The sequence below is a fragment of the Bombyx mandarina genome, chromosome 04 (assembly GCF_030267445.1).
Source record: "Bombyx mandarina strain Sakado chromosome 04, ASM3026744v2".
NCBI lineage: Eukaryota > Metazoa > Arthropoda > Insecta > Lepidoptera > Bombycidae > Bombyx > Bombyx mandarina.
The window spans coordinates 2,183,906-2,200,681 of record NC_143211.1 but is presented as its reverse complement, the minus strand read 5'-3'; the positions used below and the strand labels follow the sequence as shown (position 1 = coordinate 2,200,681).

Below are 16,776 nucleotides of genomic sequence, written 5' to 3'. Positions count from 1 at the left end.
AAAATAAATTTAAAAAATCTGTCCATTGAATTAATTACAAATGAGCATAGGGAATGCAGGGTGAATCATTTTAAACTGTTTTCCATTAAATGAGGTTTCAACAAGGATTATTAGAAAAGTAGGAATTCTGGTTCACAGTTTTTAAATATACATTATTAACACGTTGCCTGTCCAGAGTATTTTGGTTAAGTACCCGTGACGCCCATTTTTTTTTTTCGGCTTCACTATTTCATTTTATGTACTTACGAAGTACATGTAAGTGCTTTTCAAAAAACACTTTCAAAAACAACTAAAATACTGAATTTCATGCATGCATTAGTTTTAATGTACAGACGTGTCAGCTAGAATACCGTGCATTACTTATAATGCACGAACGCAGTAACAAGAACATCGTGGATTACATATAATGCACGGACAGGCAATGTGTTAAACTCAGCAGTCATTAGTTTCCAATTTATTAAAAACTCTTTAGTTAAGTCAAAATCAGCAGTTGCTTCAGTAAGTTTTATAGTTTTTTATTTGTCTATTAATTTCGTGTCTCGCTGTTTGTTACTTTTTTTTCAAGCGCTACTTTATTGATTAGTTAGGAAATTATCAATGAGCATGGTCTTAAGTAGGAATAGAATTCCAGGGCATGCAAATGGAAAGAATCATTTCTATTAGTTGCACCCTTAGCATTACTATTTTTTAATTATTCGTGTTTACCCAATGACTGAAATTAATTCATAACCACTGACACCTAAAATTTTGATCAATTTAGGGATTAATTTTTTCTTTTGTTCTGTTACTGACAATTTGAAGAAAAAACTTGCTAGTTCCAATATTATTATGATTTTTTATTATTTAAGAATATCAATCAATAGCTACTAAATAGGTGGTGGATGATCACTTAACACCAGTGTAATTCTCAAAGATCATACACACCACTTAGTCTCATTAATCGCACACACAGAAAGGGACAGGCTGACACTAATCTAAGCCCATATCACACAGCCTAAATTCCCTGTTTCAATCCAAGAACTTTTAACTATGGGAAACACCAACTTCTTTTTTGTGTGTTTATGAAGATAAATCTTGTATGGGTTCAACATAGAATCTATAGAGTATCCTGACTTTGACAAAGTAGAACGATGACTGCAGTTTTCAAATAGGTTTTCCGATTTATTCCATTTTCAAAGATCATAATTAGGTATTATTAGTTTAGAATCACAGCAAATCATGATTTCCATAATCAAAGCTAGGTACAAAACTCACCATCGCGATATTCATCTCTAACATCTATATACGCATATTCGAGTGCAGACCCCTTCTTTGGGTCTTCAACACCTTGCAACTTTGCCACTAGGGTAGTTTTTCCAGTTTCGTTGTCACCCAGTACTAAGACATTTTTATTTGACGGTAGTTTTGTGTTCCCTTGATTCTGGACTTCTTCTAATATAGCAGACCTGCAATACAAACACATCAAAGAGTGTCTTGTCATCAGTCGGCCGCAAGTAGCTCCATATTATTGCGAGACATTCGACCACCTTTTAGAACGCGGAATAACTCTGTATGAATATATAATACTATTATTTAGCACGAAAACATAAATACTTCATGGCTGGGTCACATATTTCTCAGGTAAAGCTTGACATCACGTAGGTGTGACACATTGGATCCCTATATGGTGAATGCATGTTACCAGTAAAACTAACTGTGAACCATTACCATAAATTATCTTTGCCGTCTCCGTTCTCTTTCTTTTTTGATTTAAGCCCGTTAGCCTGGCCATTTGTATCCATTCTTCGGGAATTTTAGAAGATAACAACGGCACAGAAAGGCTTTTTCGTTTTCGTTTCTTCTGCCGTTCATACGTCACTCGAGATGATTTTAATGTTGCTGAGCCAAAATTTTAATTACTACGATTATTTTTCCATAGCTGATTTTCAGAATGAATCAATTATTTTTTAAATGACAATATTTTTTTATTTCATAGATAGTAATTGCTACTTACATTTAAAGTTATTAAAAGTAATCAACTAGTGAGTTGGTGTTCTAAATTATATTAGGTTTCTTTTCTTTTTGCCTTTTTAACGGAGTTAAATACGTCACAATTGATATTTTTATGATTTAATCGTGATATTCGTGAAAGTAAATTGTACATAGTGGAGTATGTATTAAAAAATAAATAAAGATTTTTTGACAATATAAACCTTCTTATGGTAGTTTTTAAAATCCTTGTAACATTGTTTATTTTTAATGCAAAAGTGTCATGTTACTATACCATTCAGTTTTCCAAGACCGTTTTCCAAATATTTATGTTTTAGTTTAATAATAAATACATTAAAAAGCTATTAAATAGTTCGTCGGTGACTTCTTTAAAGTAAATTCAGTGACGGCCTAAACAGAAAATAATTTATGAACAAATATTGGAAACGTTTCTTATTTTGAAATAAATTTGGAAAAATGCTATTAGAATTAAAATCAATTTTTAATTTACTTTTTGGCTGCTTCTTTGAATGCCTTTTATTACATATCTAATAGACAACTGTAGATGTTGATTACACTGCAATTAGTATCATTCTGGAAGTTTATTTAACCATAATTTGTTTCAATTTTCATTAATTTGCCAAAAAGTGCGCACTTCCTTTCCAGTGTTGAACGTCCAAATGGTGTCCAAATGACATTTAGTGAAGTTCTATTGAAGACTTTTTAGCTAGTCTACTTTGGATTAAATTGTAGTTTATTTTGTAATCTGTAAATGGTAATGCAATGTCAAAAGTCAATGCCACTTCACTTTAGTTGTCAATTTCAATATGTCAAATCGAGGAACATACGAAAAGGAAAACAACTTTCAGTAAAAATAAAAACGCTGGTCAAGATCATTCTTCCTAATTTTATTAGTAGTAATTCTAATTATACTTTTCTATCATTAATTTTAACATTTTCTTGTGACATTTAAAATGTTTAGAAATCAGAAACCGGCAAAAAAGGGGAATCTGTCGCAGGTGAGTCATTAAAGTCTTACATTACGTTATTTGTTTGTCCTCGGGCCCCTTCTACCGGATTTATTCCGCTATCAAGATATTAATAGCGACGAGTCACTTGTTATAAAGGATAATAATGATATTCGCGACATCCTTGTTAGAACATAATCAGTTGAATTTCATATGAGAAAATTTGTCACAAATAATGGCGAGAGAAATGAAACAATGTTATTGTCATATTTCTGACGAGAGAAACGAAACAATGTTATTGTCATATTTCTGAGAATTTAGATGTCGATTTTACTTGATATAGCTTTTAATTTTCTTTGAGACCATGTTTGATTGGAAGCCACATAACAGACTAACTCTAATTATAGTTACAATATATTTTCAGAGATATTTTTTGTCTTAAATTATAAAATTGTGGTGAGTTTCATTGGATGGCTACTACTGCCAACATCAGTTGAGAGTAGAGCCCACTTCCACTCCCAGTCTTGTCAGGCCTACCTTTATCTTCTGCCTGTTTCTTGCACAGAGCAAGCAAGCTTTGATCCATTCAAGAGTTCTTATCACAAAGGCAGGCAGAGCATATATTTTATCACAATGCTCACAAAGTGGATCAACTGTCATTTTCATAATCAAAGTGTCTGATATTTTCATTTTTTGCTACAGATTTAACCTGATTATTTTCAAATTTTTATGTTGATGACATTTATTTCAATTAAAAATGTATCCATTGCAGTTTGGTCTGTTAGATATTCCTGATTTGGACGATGCAGATGATGAACCACTAAATTTATCTGATGATGACATTGATTTGGAAGCAGAATTGGCTGCCATTAGTGGTGGCACAAGCAGACAGAGACCAAAAAAAGCTCCACCATCAGCCAATCTCGATGCCATGATAGCTGAAAGTTTAAAGGATATACCTTCAGACGAGGATGTTGATGAAGGTATGATTTTAATAAACTAAAATATCAGTTATCAGTCAGAATATCATGTACATGATATAATTATATTGCTTTAAGTAGATTACCCAATTCAGTATAACCAAACTCGGCAATTAATAATTTTGAATAGCAATTTGAACTATTTATTTTTAATCTAAATGTATATATATATTCTTTTAAGGCGATGAAGATGATCCAGACTTATTGAATGAATTAAAAAACTTAGGCCTCGATGATGAAGCTCCTCCAGCACCTCCGCCCCGCTCTTCCCGCCCAGCACCTCCCCCTCCTGGAGCTGATACTAGCATTGTGGGAGTTTTACAGGACAGAATTAATAATTATATGGCTGCAGAGAAAGATGCGAAGGAAAAGGGTGAAAGCAGTAGGGCTAGAAGGTAGTATTTGTGATAATTCAACAAATTACAACATATTCAACTAATTAGAAATAAAGTATGATAAAAAATAATTAAGCTGTGGAGTTAAAAAAAAAAACTACTAGTTTCTAGTAGTACAGTGTACTGATAATTAATAGTTAATTGTTTTGATAGTTTGTTAGTAATTAGGCTAGATACGAATTTATGGCATATTGTATACCATAGTGGCTCTGAAATTATCTGTCCAGTTGTCTAACAGCCTTGTAAACCACAGGCTCTCAAACTTTTTGTCCAGTTTTCCACCATCTTTGCATATTGCAGACATTAAAACTTGTTGTCACTTAGATAAATATTTCTGAAGTCTTTACAGTTATGTGGCTGAAGATAGTGCATCTAAAAATATTCTCTTATATTTTACATAACAGATTCAACCGAGGTATAAAGACTCTAAATGATCTACTAAAGCAAGCTAAAGCTGGTAAACCCATCAGTGAAGAAGACATTCCACCAGCCGTAAGTCTTGGAAAACCTGCTGATTCCACACCATCAGCACCACTCTCTGGTCCAGTACAACCACCAACAGACCCAGAGCCACTACTGATAGATCTTGGACACGAGGACCCTCCCAGTTTACCAGAACCGCAAGAACCACCGCCCAGTCTACCGGAACCAGAGGAGCCACCACTGCCTCCACCGCGAGCTGAAAGCTTACACCAAGCAGACGATACCCTCACTCCTGAGAGACAGCAGAAGCTGCAGGCAATATTGAGTAAGGATCATATGTGTGTGTGTGTGTTTGTTAGAGATTATTTCAACTCTAATAGCAAGTTCGGTAACAGACTGTAAGCGGCCAAGCGTGGGCAAGCCCGCACATTATGTTGCATACGGATGCACTTTGCGTCGGAGTCACTCATTTCCAATCAGTTCATGTACCGTCATGAGCAAGGCGTTACGTACTCGCTATGATCATGGCCATTTTTATATCATAATATCATTTGTCAGTTACTTTAAGCTTATCAATAAATAATTTCTCAAGTCACCGTATATCATTTTTTGGTCCTTCGATCCGAATTCGAATTTATGGATATACAGAAAAATGCATTTGTATGCAGCATTATGTACGCGCTGCTCCGTATAGAAAATAACTCAAGTGTGCACCTAACTAATTATTCTATTATTACGCTTGTGAAACAGAACGTCAGGCAGAGTTTAAAGCGGCGGCGTTGCACTGTAAAAAATCGGGGGATAAAGCATTAGCACTCGAGTTTTTGAAGACAGTGAAGCAGTTCGATGTTCTGGTGACTGCTTTCAAAACGACCACCGAGGGGATGGACTTCGATTTAGCCGATTTACCTACTTTGGAGTCGGTCGCCGCGACCCTCAAAAGCCCAAAGGCTGATGAACAAATGCAAAATTCCGGAGGTAGGCGTGTTGCGTCTATTTGTTATTTAATTTTCTTTTTTCATAAAATACAAGACGTTTGTTTGAAAATGGACACGCCCCTTTGCTTCGGGAACACAGTGGACGTGATTTCATCTTGGGATCGGCATGTAGGTGGCAAAAAAACTCTTTAAACACAAAGTATATCATTTGTAATAATTCCTTAGAACATACGGCCCACCTGATGGTGAGTGGTTACAGTCGCCCATTGACTTCAGCAATCCCAGGGGCAAACCCAAGCCTCTGCCTACCGTTTAATACTCTCCACAAGCCTCGTTTGAAGAAGGACATGTCATAGCGCTCGGGAAACACCGTAGAGGGGAGCTCATTCCAAAGCCGGATGGTACGTGGCAGAAAATATCTTTGGAAACGCACTGTGGATGAACGCAGTGGCTCTAGGTAGTAGCAATGAACTCTACCCTGGTGGCGGGCGGTGTGATGGCCAAAACGAAATGTTGGTAGAGTACGCGTCACTTAAAAAGAACGCTGGCGGTCAAGCTGCGCACTAGCCTATTTATCGATGTATTCGGTGGAATGAGGTGCGGCGCGGGGCGGGCGGGTGACCTGCCGCATGCTTGCCCGTGTGCTATTGGTTCGTCAGTCGACCTTTGCTTTCCGCGCTGGGTTCACGTTACGTTCGTTCTCAAAATACTATCGCGCACATAAGTTTTAATTACAAAATGGTTTTACATAGAAAAGTGAAAAAAATAATTTATGACGTATATTGTTTTATGAAGAAAGAGGCTGATAATAATGCAGTTGATAACTTGAAATAATGCATGAAACGGACCGCAGTGGCAACAAAATGTTCCCGAGTCTAATTTAATTTTTAGGGTTCCGTACCTCAATAGGAAAAAAACGGAACCCTTTGATCACTTTGTTGTCCGTCCGTCTGTCTGTCTGTCTGTCTGTCTGTTCGTATTCAGATTAAACATTATACGCAGAAATTAAACATGTTTTTAATTCTATTTCATAAAATTCTATCTAATATATTATTTTTAATGTACCTACCATGTACGATCTTACCACCGTACAATTTTATTATAGTTAAGGAATGCCGACCAGTACCAGAACGTCATGCTTACTCGCGACGCGATCCACTTTTTGCCGCGTGACAACAAATAATATAATATGAATTTAATTACAGTCAAGAGAGTGCATCACTAACAATCGTACAATTCACATCAAGAGAAATTATCATCTTTATAACTTTACCTAAACTTTAACTTTCATAAACTACTTTAACTTCAAACTTATGATATCTTTCTGCGCTCTCCTGTAACATGTAACTGCATACAGCTACAAGAGTACACAACTACTAAGCTGTACATACCAATAACCAATATACGAGGCCGCGAGCGAAAGATTACTTCAAAAATAAAACAAAAGTACTTAGTATTTTCGTGCGCGAGTGTATCCATGCGCAAACACACCCCCTCCACTTTCTTCCAGCGTTCTTTTTACGCGACGCGCGTTCTACCACTCAGAGCACTCCCCTACATGCTACGTGTGGTACAAGAAACATAAATTCTGGTATTTCTTTTGATGAGTTCAAAACCTGTCTAAACTGGTGAAAAGCTAATGTATGACAGAATCGAATTTTCTCAGGTTTACGCGAGTCGTTGATACAATCAAACGTACGCTTACGGTCTAAACTCGCATTTTTTTGTTTGTTTTTTAAACGAGAGATTAAACCGTAAAAGTAGTTCTAATTAAGACAGAGTTGGACTTAAAAAAAAAAAAAGATTTATATTGTACTAGCGACCCGCCCTCGCTTCGCTTCGGAAACTGTAATTTATTATTGATATCTTCACTATCTAATGGATGTTATTATACATATAAACCTTCCTCTTCAATCACTCTATCTATTAAAAAAAACCGCATCAAAATCCGTTGCGTAGTTTTAAAGATTTAAGCATACATAGGGATATAGGGACAGAGAAAGCGACTTTGTTTTATACTATGTAGTGATGCCTAGTAAGGACTGATGACACTCTTTTTTCATTTGACTTTCTCCTTTCTATGTACACACACGCCGGATCCTATTGTCTCATTACGCGTATTGTTGTATGAATATTGTTAACGTGGTTATGTGAATTTTTACGCCAGAACCAACGCCAGCGTCGACTCCAGCCTCCACGGAGCTGATCACCGCCTCGACGGTGGAAGAAGCTTTACGACAGAGGCTAGCTTATTTTCAGGTAACTACAGACACTGCAGACGATGTGGACAGTGGAACTTATTATATGTCATACAAAATACATTTCAGAATACTGGGTACCATCGCGAAGCATCTTGTGGTGGTGCTAGTTTAGTAATAGAGAAACGTAACGCCTGTGTCGTCACAGCCGGTTGTGCGAGAGAGAGACAGTAAGATGCTCCCCCTACGTCACTTATTTCTGAAGCCCATCCCTGAAATAGTAATTTGTGCTTTAAAAAAATAAGCTCGAATAAAAACTCCTTAATTAATCAAAATTATTTGTTCGTGTTCTTTTTTAACATAATAAAAATAGTGTCTGAATTTGTGTGTAATCTCGTTCGCACAAGGGTTATTCGATTAATTTCAGATTTTATACAGTTGTTATTGACTTCACACATGTAACGCTTTATGGTTCTGTCGCAGCATCGTCCGCGTGCGTTTTTTTTTATTTTTTTTTATTGCCCTTGTAGGCAGACGAGCGCACGGCCCACCTGATGGTGAGTGGTTACCGTCGCCCATGGACTTCAGCAATGTCAGGGGCAGAGCCAAGCCGCTATGGAATGAGCTCCCCTCCACGGTGTTTCCCGAGCGCTATGACATATCCTTCTTCAAACGAGGCTTATGGAGAGTATTAAGAGGTAGGCAGCGGCTTGGCTCTGCCCCTGGCATTGCTGAAGTCCATGAGCGACGGTAACCACTCACCATCAGGTGGGCCGTATGCTCGTCTGCCTACAAGAGCAATAAAAAAAAAAAACATACGGTACAAAATACAGAGGGAACCGAAGTCCATCCGCACACCCAGAAGTTCCAAACGATCCGAGTTTTAAAGAGATTGATGTGTGTTTTAGCAACAAGAGTCAAAAGCGAAGGAAGACGGCAACTCGTCGAAGGCTCGTCGCATGGGGCGCATTGTGAAGCAGTACCAGGAGGCGGTGCGGCTGCACGCGGCCGGCAGGGCGCTGCCCGGGGACGAGCTGCCCACGCCGCCGGGGTACGCGCCCCTACCCGCTGATCCAGTAAGGGCAATCTACCCACAATAATTACTGTTTTAGTGTTATATCAGCTGTTGAGCGGTCAACGGTCTTGAGACTTGAATTTTACTGGTGGTCGGACGTCTTGTGAGCCCGCGCGGGTAGGTACCACCACCCCACCTGTTTTTGCCGTGAAGCAGTAATGCGTTTCGGTTTGAAGGGTGGGGCAGCCGTAGTAACTATACTGAGATCTTAGAATTTATATCTCAAGGTGGGTGGCACATTTACGTTGTAGATGTCTATGGGCTACAGTCATCATTTAAGACCAGGTGGGCTGTGAGCTCGTCCACCCATTCAAGTAATAAAATTAGGTCTATTATCCTGGTCACTATCTGAGTGGACTTTTAATATGTTCCATCGCTAGTAATGTGACCGGGCTGTGCCAAATAATAAATTGCGTAGTGTGTCGACGTGGGACCGCACCCCACGGTCCACGCAAGGGTGATGACCTCATGTCTCAGCTGATTTATAAAATAATGTTATGTGGTTTTGGTCGTATTGAAGATTAACCCTTTAACTGCCATGTAAGTTCAGGATTGCCTAACTTTGCTTTCTTTTGTTTGTTAATGTATGTTTTAGTCTTTTAGGGTCTCTTAGAAATAAATTAATGACAGTATCGTTCGGATTCGTCATTCCCAGAGTCTGCTCGATATTGCGGCGCCTTAGTAACAGAAATCGACATAACTACGCATTAGTGTGCCGCGTAAAGCACCGCTGACCTACACGGCAGTCAAAGGGTGAATCTTTGGGGACGACCCCTTCACATTCAGTAAATACTTTGTTATTTGATAAAAGTTCTTTTCTAAAAAATAAAATTGAATTGAAAAATGATTTTTACATTGTAAACAGGCTGAAGCACCGCGCCCCGCCCCGCCCGCGCCTCGCCCCGCGGCCCCGTCCCCCTCCCCTGCGCCCTCCCCCTCCGCTGCCCCGCGCCCCTCGTCCGCCCGCTACGAGAAGCAGCTCGCGTACCTGTTGATGCGCCAGAAACAGTTCAAGGAGGCCGCGTTGAAAGCTAAAAAAGAAGGTAGTTTTTATCTATGAATAATTGAAGCCAACTTTTTTTCATCTTTTTTGTCCAGTGGCTCCTGATACTCCTAATCATCTTGGCACCCGAGTTATATTTTTGTCCGAGTAAATTATATCTATGCAACATTTCATTTTTAAATGTATTTAATGTAAACTAAATAGAGAAATAACGTAATTTTTTATTTTATTTTATTGCAGGTAATATTGAACAAGCAAAAGAGTATTTACGTGCAGCCAAAGGGTTCGATACGGTGATTGACGCCGCGAGAGGCGGCCTGCCGGTCGACCTCAAGTCTTTGCCTCTCCCGCCTAAAGCTAAGGAGAATTTGGAACACACGTGAGTACATAATATAATCTTTATTAAGTGTACACAAAAATCAAGGATACCATAGATTCGTTCCAATGATACTAAGTCTTTAGGCATAATTACAGATCAAGCATAGATTGAATCATAACCGATTATAATAATAATGTAATAAAAATAAAACTCACAAAATTATAATTTGCGTAATTACTGGTGGTAGGACCTCTTGTGAGTTCGCACAGGCAGGTACCATCGCCCTGCCTATTTCACCGTGAAGCAGTAATGCGTTTCGGTTTGAAGGGCGGGGCAGCTGTTGTAACTATACTGAAATCTTAAAACTTATATCTCAAGGTGGGTGGCACATTTACGTTGTAGATGTCTATGGGCTCCGGTAACCACTTAACATCAGCCCACCTGGTGGTGAACTGGTCCACACATCTAAGCAATAAAAAATAATAATAATACACCCTGTATATATGTTTCCATACGTCACTCTTAAACAGGGCCAGACCGTAAATCTCCTATTGCGTTATTGAAATTCAAGTCTAAACACGTAAACAATAAGGTCGAGTATCGAATGTGTGAATATGACAGCTCCGTACTTTGGCCCCCCAGTTTCGACATAGTGTCGAGCGAGGACTGCGGCCCGTCGGACGAGGTGCCCACCGTGCGCGGCGAGGACGGCGACGTGTGGGCGCGCCTGCAGCAGCAGCTCGGCTCGCAGCTGCAGCTGTGCCAGCGGAACCGCGACCACTGCAGCGCCACCGGACACATCGCGGAGGCCAACAGGTTCGAGCACCTCGCCGTTACGGTCGCGCAGGACCTGGACGTCGTGGCGGTCGCCAAAAGGTAATTGTCTTACATGCTTCGGCGCGAAGTCACGCGTAAGGAAAAGTTTGGATCGTTAGCTCATTTGAAGCGGGCGTGATGTTGGAACGTGGTAGTCCGCCACTTGACTTGTAATATTGTAGATGTTTGCTAAAAGGACCATGACCAATTAAGTCAACGACCATACGTAATTTTGTATTGCGATATTTATACATATAAATAAAATTTGGAGTGTCTGTTTGTAATATTGAAATAGCCTCTTTTTACTACGTACATATGAATGTATATACGGTACGTACACCAAAATAATTTTATACAATTTTTGTCTGTCTCTCTCTTTGTTCCGGCTAATCTCTGGAACGGCTGGACCGATTTTGACGGGATTTTCACTGATAAGTAGCTGATGCTATAAGGAGTAATTTAGGCTACTTTTTTTAGACTAGCTTCGCCCCGAGGCTTCACCCGCGGTACGACAATAACCGCGGGTAGCATCGCGGGACTCAGCTATCAATAATAAAATTTAATGTTTCCGAAGCGAGGCGAGGGCGGATCGCTAGTAACAAATATGACCAGATCCGACAGTGTGTACTGCGGTGACTTACACACATGATTGCGTTGTTTGCAAACGTTAGTGTGTACAGCGCGAGGTGCGCCGTCGCAGCTCCCCGCGCCAGTCGTCCGCATACCTCTGACCGCGAAGCTCACCTCACATTTACTCACATACGCCTTTCGATCGATTAAGTTTATATTTAATGTTTAATGTACACAATTTATATCTTCTTCTGTGTCTGGACTCTCTCTTACCGTTTTGAACTATCTACCTGTGCTTGGGGTTGTCGTTCTTCTCCTTCTAATCGGTTATAAAAGTATTTGTAATAAATTGCTGTGTGTGTGAAATTAAACATAGTCATTGCCTGAACCAAGACTCACACAGCAGACCCCACAGTACTATAAAGCCCAATGGTATATTTGGATGGTGTATTTTCCAGCCTGGGCCGCGGTCCGCCGAAGTTCCACTACGAGTCCCGGCAATTCGCGGTGGCGCAGTGCAACACGGACTTAAACGAGAACGAGCTGCAGCTGACCGTGGTCCGCGGCATCGCGTACAACGTCGCCAACCCGCAAGACGTCGACACTTACGTCAAATTCGAATTCCCCTACCCCCCGGTACTGCCATACGTAATTATGCACACGACCCGCCTAGGGGCAAGCTATTGCTGCCCGCGGACTTATAGGACATGCCGTAGGGAAACGTTAAAGAGGCAATGAAGAAACTTTATTGCTTATATATATATGGAGCTCACGGCCCGCCTGCTGTTAAGTGGTTACCGGAGTCCATAGACATCTACAACATAAATGCACCACCCCATAGTTACAACAGCTGCCCCACCCTTCAAACCGAAACACATTACTGCTTCACGGCAGAAACAGACAGGGTGGTAGTACCTATCCATGCCGACTCTCAAGTGAACCTACCACCAGTAAAATGACAATATTATTACATGTAATCGCTTAATAAGTCCGTGCGTGCTACAGGAGGCGCCGGCGACGGACTGCACGGCGGTGGTGAAGGACACGAACAGCCCGGACTACGGCGCGGTGTTCTCGCTGCCCATCCAGCGCGCCGCCCGCACCTGCCAGCGCGCCTTCAAGCGGCACGCGCTCAAGCTGCACGTGTATTCCAGAGGGTGAGTGACCCCCCCCCAACCCCCCACACAACAGTGGACGGCTTACATCCGAACCGAACCAAACGTCCAAATTATCTAGTGCACGCTTTCGCTACGTTGTTATGCTTTGAATTGAAATATGACGTCACACAGTCCGCACCCGCTAGTACTCACTAAAGATCTTTTCTGCCACGTACCATCCGGCTTTACAATGAGCTCTCCACCACGGTGTTTTCCGAGCGCTATGACATGTCCTTCTTCAAACGTGGCTTGTGGAGAGTACTTAACGGTAGGCAGAAGCTTGACTGACTGACGTCCCGGAGTGACGGTAACTGCTTACCATCAGGTAGGCCGTATGCGCGTCTTACTGCAAAAGTAATAAAAAATATACCACACTAGAGTGCACCTACGAGACATCTCTAGTTATTGAGTAGTTAAACCATCGCGTCTCAGTCATTCATCATTCATTCGCACAGACTATGTTTTTGCTCATTCACTTGTTGCTCGTTATTAGTACAACACACTGTAGTAACATTTCTTTATTTAGTAAAGCGCTTTTTGAAAAAAAAAAACCTTTCTAAATCAATTCTTGATTGTAATTATTAGTTCTTTTAAGAACTTTCTGTAGAACAATTGTATCGATGCTCATAAAGAATTATACTTTATTGAAATCTCCTAACGATTTTCTTCACGAAATCACTGATAACCAACCACATATCTCTTCTAAACTTTTTCTATTTAAATCACTCGTTTTGAAGATTGGTTTTGTTCCATAACAGCACTAACTAAATAAAAGTTTGTTTGCAATTCAATAATGGATTCATGCTCATTATCTGTATTCTATGTTTTGTAGCTTTTTATAAGGTTTTTTTTAATAATTAAATGGGTTAAAATCATTGGACAGTATCATAATATAACAATATGAAGAAATTTTCCAAAAAAGATAATGTGCAATAAATATTTTGTCTTCCCCTTCACTATTGTAGTTAATCATCATTGCTTTTGGTTTTTTTTTAATTGCTTGGGAGTTTTCTTTTTCTGTTTCTGAATTAACCACGGCACGTCCGTCGTAAAAGGCATACCTAGAACCCGGAACAACAGCGTTTTTAGACAAATAGTCGCCCCTAAGCAAGCGTTTGTAATTGTTCACAAATGTCCCTTAATAAAGAACTCGGGACGATGTTGCCCGGAAGGTAGTCAAGAAATTTCAATTTGTGGTTTATTGTTGTTTTGGTTTGGTTAATTTGGCTCGTGCGGTCGAGTGTTTGTCGTAAGCGTGTGTTGTACCGGCGGGTGTCGGCGCGCGGCAGCCTGTCGGACTCGTGCGGTTGTTGCAGCGGCTGGTTCTCGCGGGACGCGCTGCTCGGGACCGTGGTCGTCCGCCTCGCGCCGCTGGAGACGCACGTCACCCTGCACGAGGCCTTCCCGGTGAGTCACATAGGGGTCAGACCTCCCACGAGGTTCCCCCGTCTGGGGGGCGCGTGGGGTATATGGAACTCGGTGGCTGAAACAATTTTTTATTTATTTTTTTATTACTTAGACGGGTCGACGAGCTCACAGCCGACCTGATGTTAAGTGGTTGTTAGAGTACATAGACATCTACAACGTAAATGCGCCACCCACCTTGAGTTATAAGTTCTGAAGTGTCAAGTATAGTTACAACGACTGCCCCACCCTTCGAACCGAAACGCATTACTACTTCACGGCAGAAATAGGCAGGGCGGTGGTACCTATCCGCGCGGACTCACGCACCAGTAAAATCATCTTGTCTGTTTTTTCCCCCGTACCTAATTATTGGTGGCCTAAGTGGCTATTCCAACTGCACGCCAACCGATAGGTAGGCTCACGGGCTCAAGTTGAGAGAATTACTAACACTAGCTCTAGCAAGAGCAGTGCTACGATGAATCTACTACCGGGTAGGAAACGCGACCCACTAAGAAGATCCAGCGAGGAACTCAGTGGGTTCCCCTTGTCTGTCCTCTTTCTTGCGACGATAATCCCCAATGCTGAGGGTCGTGGCCTCTTCTAACAACTTTCTCTTGTATTATCCTGCGCCATTCCTGCCTATCCGCGGCTGGGACATCTTGGGAGTCCGCACGGGTAGGTACCACCACCCCGCCTAGTTCCGCGGTGAAGCAGTAATGGGTTTGGGTTCGAAGGGTGGGGTAGCCGTTGTAACTATACTGAGAACTTAGAACTTATATCTCGAGGTGGGTGGCGCATTTACGTTGTAGATGTCTATGGGCTCCAGTAACCACTTAACACCAGGTGGGCTGTGAGCTCGTCCATCCATCTAAGCAATAAAAAAATTAAAATAAAAATTATTCCGGTGATCGTGATAATTGATTTTTCTCAAATGATCTCTTGATGATATTTGTAGCTGATGGACGGGCGCCGTCCTGCCGGTGGCTCGCTCGAGGTCAAACTGAGGGTCCGGACTCCGATCCTGCACCAGCAGATCGAAAACACGACGCATCGGTGGCTCGTCATCGATAACTAAACATTAGTATAGGTTTATGCTGAAACTTGTAAATGCTGACGTCATTGCTCTAGACGGCAATTGTCGTGAAATCTTTGTGTATTAATCGATAATCAGAATCGCATATTTGAACTTCGAATCATTCTTCGAAACATCATGTCTACATAAAATTATAAAAAAAAAATCAACTAGCACATAGAATCTGCAGCTTTGAGAAAACGATGGAATTGACCGCCGCCATCTTAGCGATACATTGTGGGCTTACGATAGACGAATCTGCTAGAATAATAGCTATTTACACTGAGCTTAGTAAATAGAGGGTTGTAGGGAGAAACGAGAATCTATTGCTCTAACGTTAGAATTTGTAACAATAATCATATGTAAAGAGATCACTGTGGATGTGTCACTGTTTGTAATTGTCTTACATCGCGGGTACGCTAGAAAGCGGCTCTATATATATTAACATGTGAAGCAAAAACTTTGTACCCCCTTTTACGAAAATTGCGCGGACGGAGGAGTATGAAATTTCCCACACTTTAGAGAATATAGAGAGGGAGTGCAGAATGCTGATAATTTTTTTTAAATTATGCATTATAAACATATTAAATCAATAAATACAAAAAAAACATTACACACACTATATGTACAACATGCATTTGACACAACACATATCTATTTACTCTTTGTTTATTGTCAAACTTTTGTTATTGCTTAAAATCTGTAGTCAAGTTGAGAATAGTTTAGTATTGTTTGTCGAAATCTGTGGTTATAGAAGTATAGTCTTTGACATTAAAACCATAATAATGTTCAATATTATAATTTAAATTAATAATTATGGTCAAATTTCGACCGCTGGGTGACCACTACAGTATTCATGTGCTAGGAGAGAAAGCTGTCTGTCTTCAGTAATACTTTGATTACACTCCTTATTTATCGTACACAATTAGTACATATTTACCAAATTTAGCTACAATACGATGCGCCCTAATAATAAATAAACCTAGAAGGGCCAGTTAAACATTAAGCTGATATTTTGTCGGAAGATTTTAATCGTTTTGGTTGTTGAGTTTATGCATACGTTTAATAGTGAAGATTAAAAAAAAAATTGACGTTTGCGATCTATAAACGTCAAAGTCATAGAGATCGCAATAAATCTTATCCGTGCAATAAATACAGATAATACATACGCATAATATTTAATAATAAATATTAATATTATATATTCAATATAATATACAGGTTTTTCCCTCGCATGGACTTCATCTTCTCTTAAGTATTTGTCACTGTTAGTTTTGACCTAGCACCGTCAAATATTATTTTCTTAATGGCGACGACTACGAAAACTAAAGTATTGGTAATGCAAGAAATATGTAATATAATAATAATTTTGTCCAAACTATGTGTTACAATGTATATATATACGAACCGTCCTTGTTATTAGCTTTTTCTATTAGTGAAGACCGTAACAAAATTTATACTGATCGAAACAGCTTTAATATATCAAAGTT

The 16,776-nt window shown here is 40.1% G+C and overlaps 2 protein-coding genes across 4 annotated transcripts in view; one reads left to right on the top strand and one right to left on the bottom strand.

Annotated features, from left to right (window-relative positions):
• Positions 1-1,875, bottom strand: part of Dlic (dynein light intermediate chain) — a 37,041-nt gene extending 35,166 nt beyond the window's left edge. The window contains exons 1-2 of the mRNA XM_028183566.2: positions 1,708-1,875; positions 1,255-1,445 (exon numbers count right to left, since the gene is read on the bottom strand). Of these exons, the coding sequence (XP_028039367.2) occupies positions 1,255-1,445; positions 1,708-1,781 (265 nt within the window). The 5' untranslated portion in view covers positions 1,782-1,875. The remainder of the gene's footprint in view (positions 1-1,254; positions 1,446-1,707) is intronic.
• A 911-nt stretch (positions 1,876-2,786) lies between these two features.
• On the top strand, positions 2,787-15,894 carry l(2)gd1 (lethal (2) giant discs 1). 3 transcript variants are annotated; one of them, XM_028183539.2, is made up of 14 exons: positions 2,787-2,987; positions 3,709-3,919; positions 4,098-4,311; positions 4,716-5,059; positions 5,485-5,712; positions 7,840-7,931; positions 8,779-8,946; positions 9,811-9,988; positions 10,189-10,327; positions 10,910-11,143; positions 12,112-12,289; positions 12,659-12,810; positions 14,127-14,217; positions 15,170-15,894. In XM_028183539.2, the coding sequence occupies exons 1-14, from the start codon at positions 2,943-2,945 to the stop codon at positions 15,287-15,289; spliced, it is 2,394 nt and encodes a 797-aa protein (XP_028039340.2). In that variant the 5' UTR covers positions 2,787-2,942; the 3' UTR covers positions 15,290-15,894. The 3 variants fall into 3 exon arrangements, with proteins under 3 accessions (XP_028039340.2, XP_028039339.2, XP_089596559.1); XM_028183538.2 differs by having other exon boundaries at positions 2,794-2,987; positions 14,100-14,217; XM_089740433.1 differs by lacking the exon at positions 8,779-8,946 and having other exon boundaries at positions 2,794-2,987; positions 14,100-14,217.
• Positions 15,895-16,776: the final 882 nt, after the last annotated feature.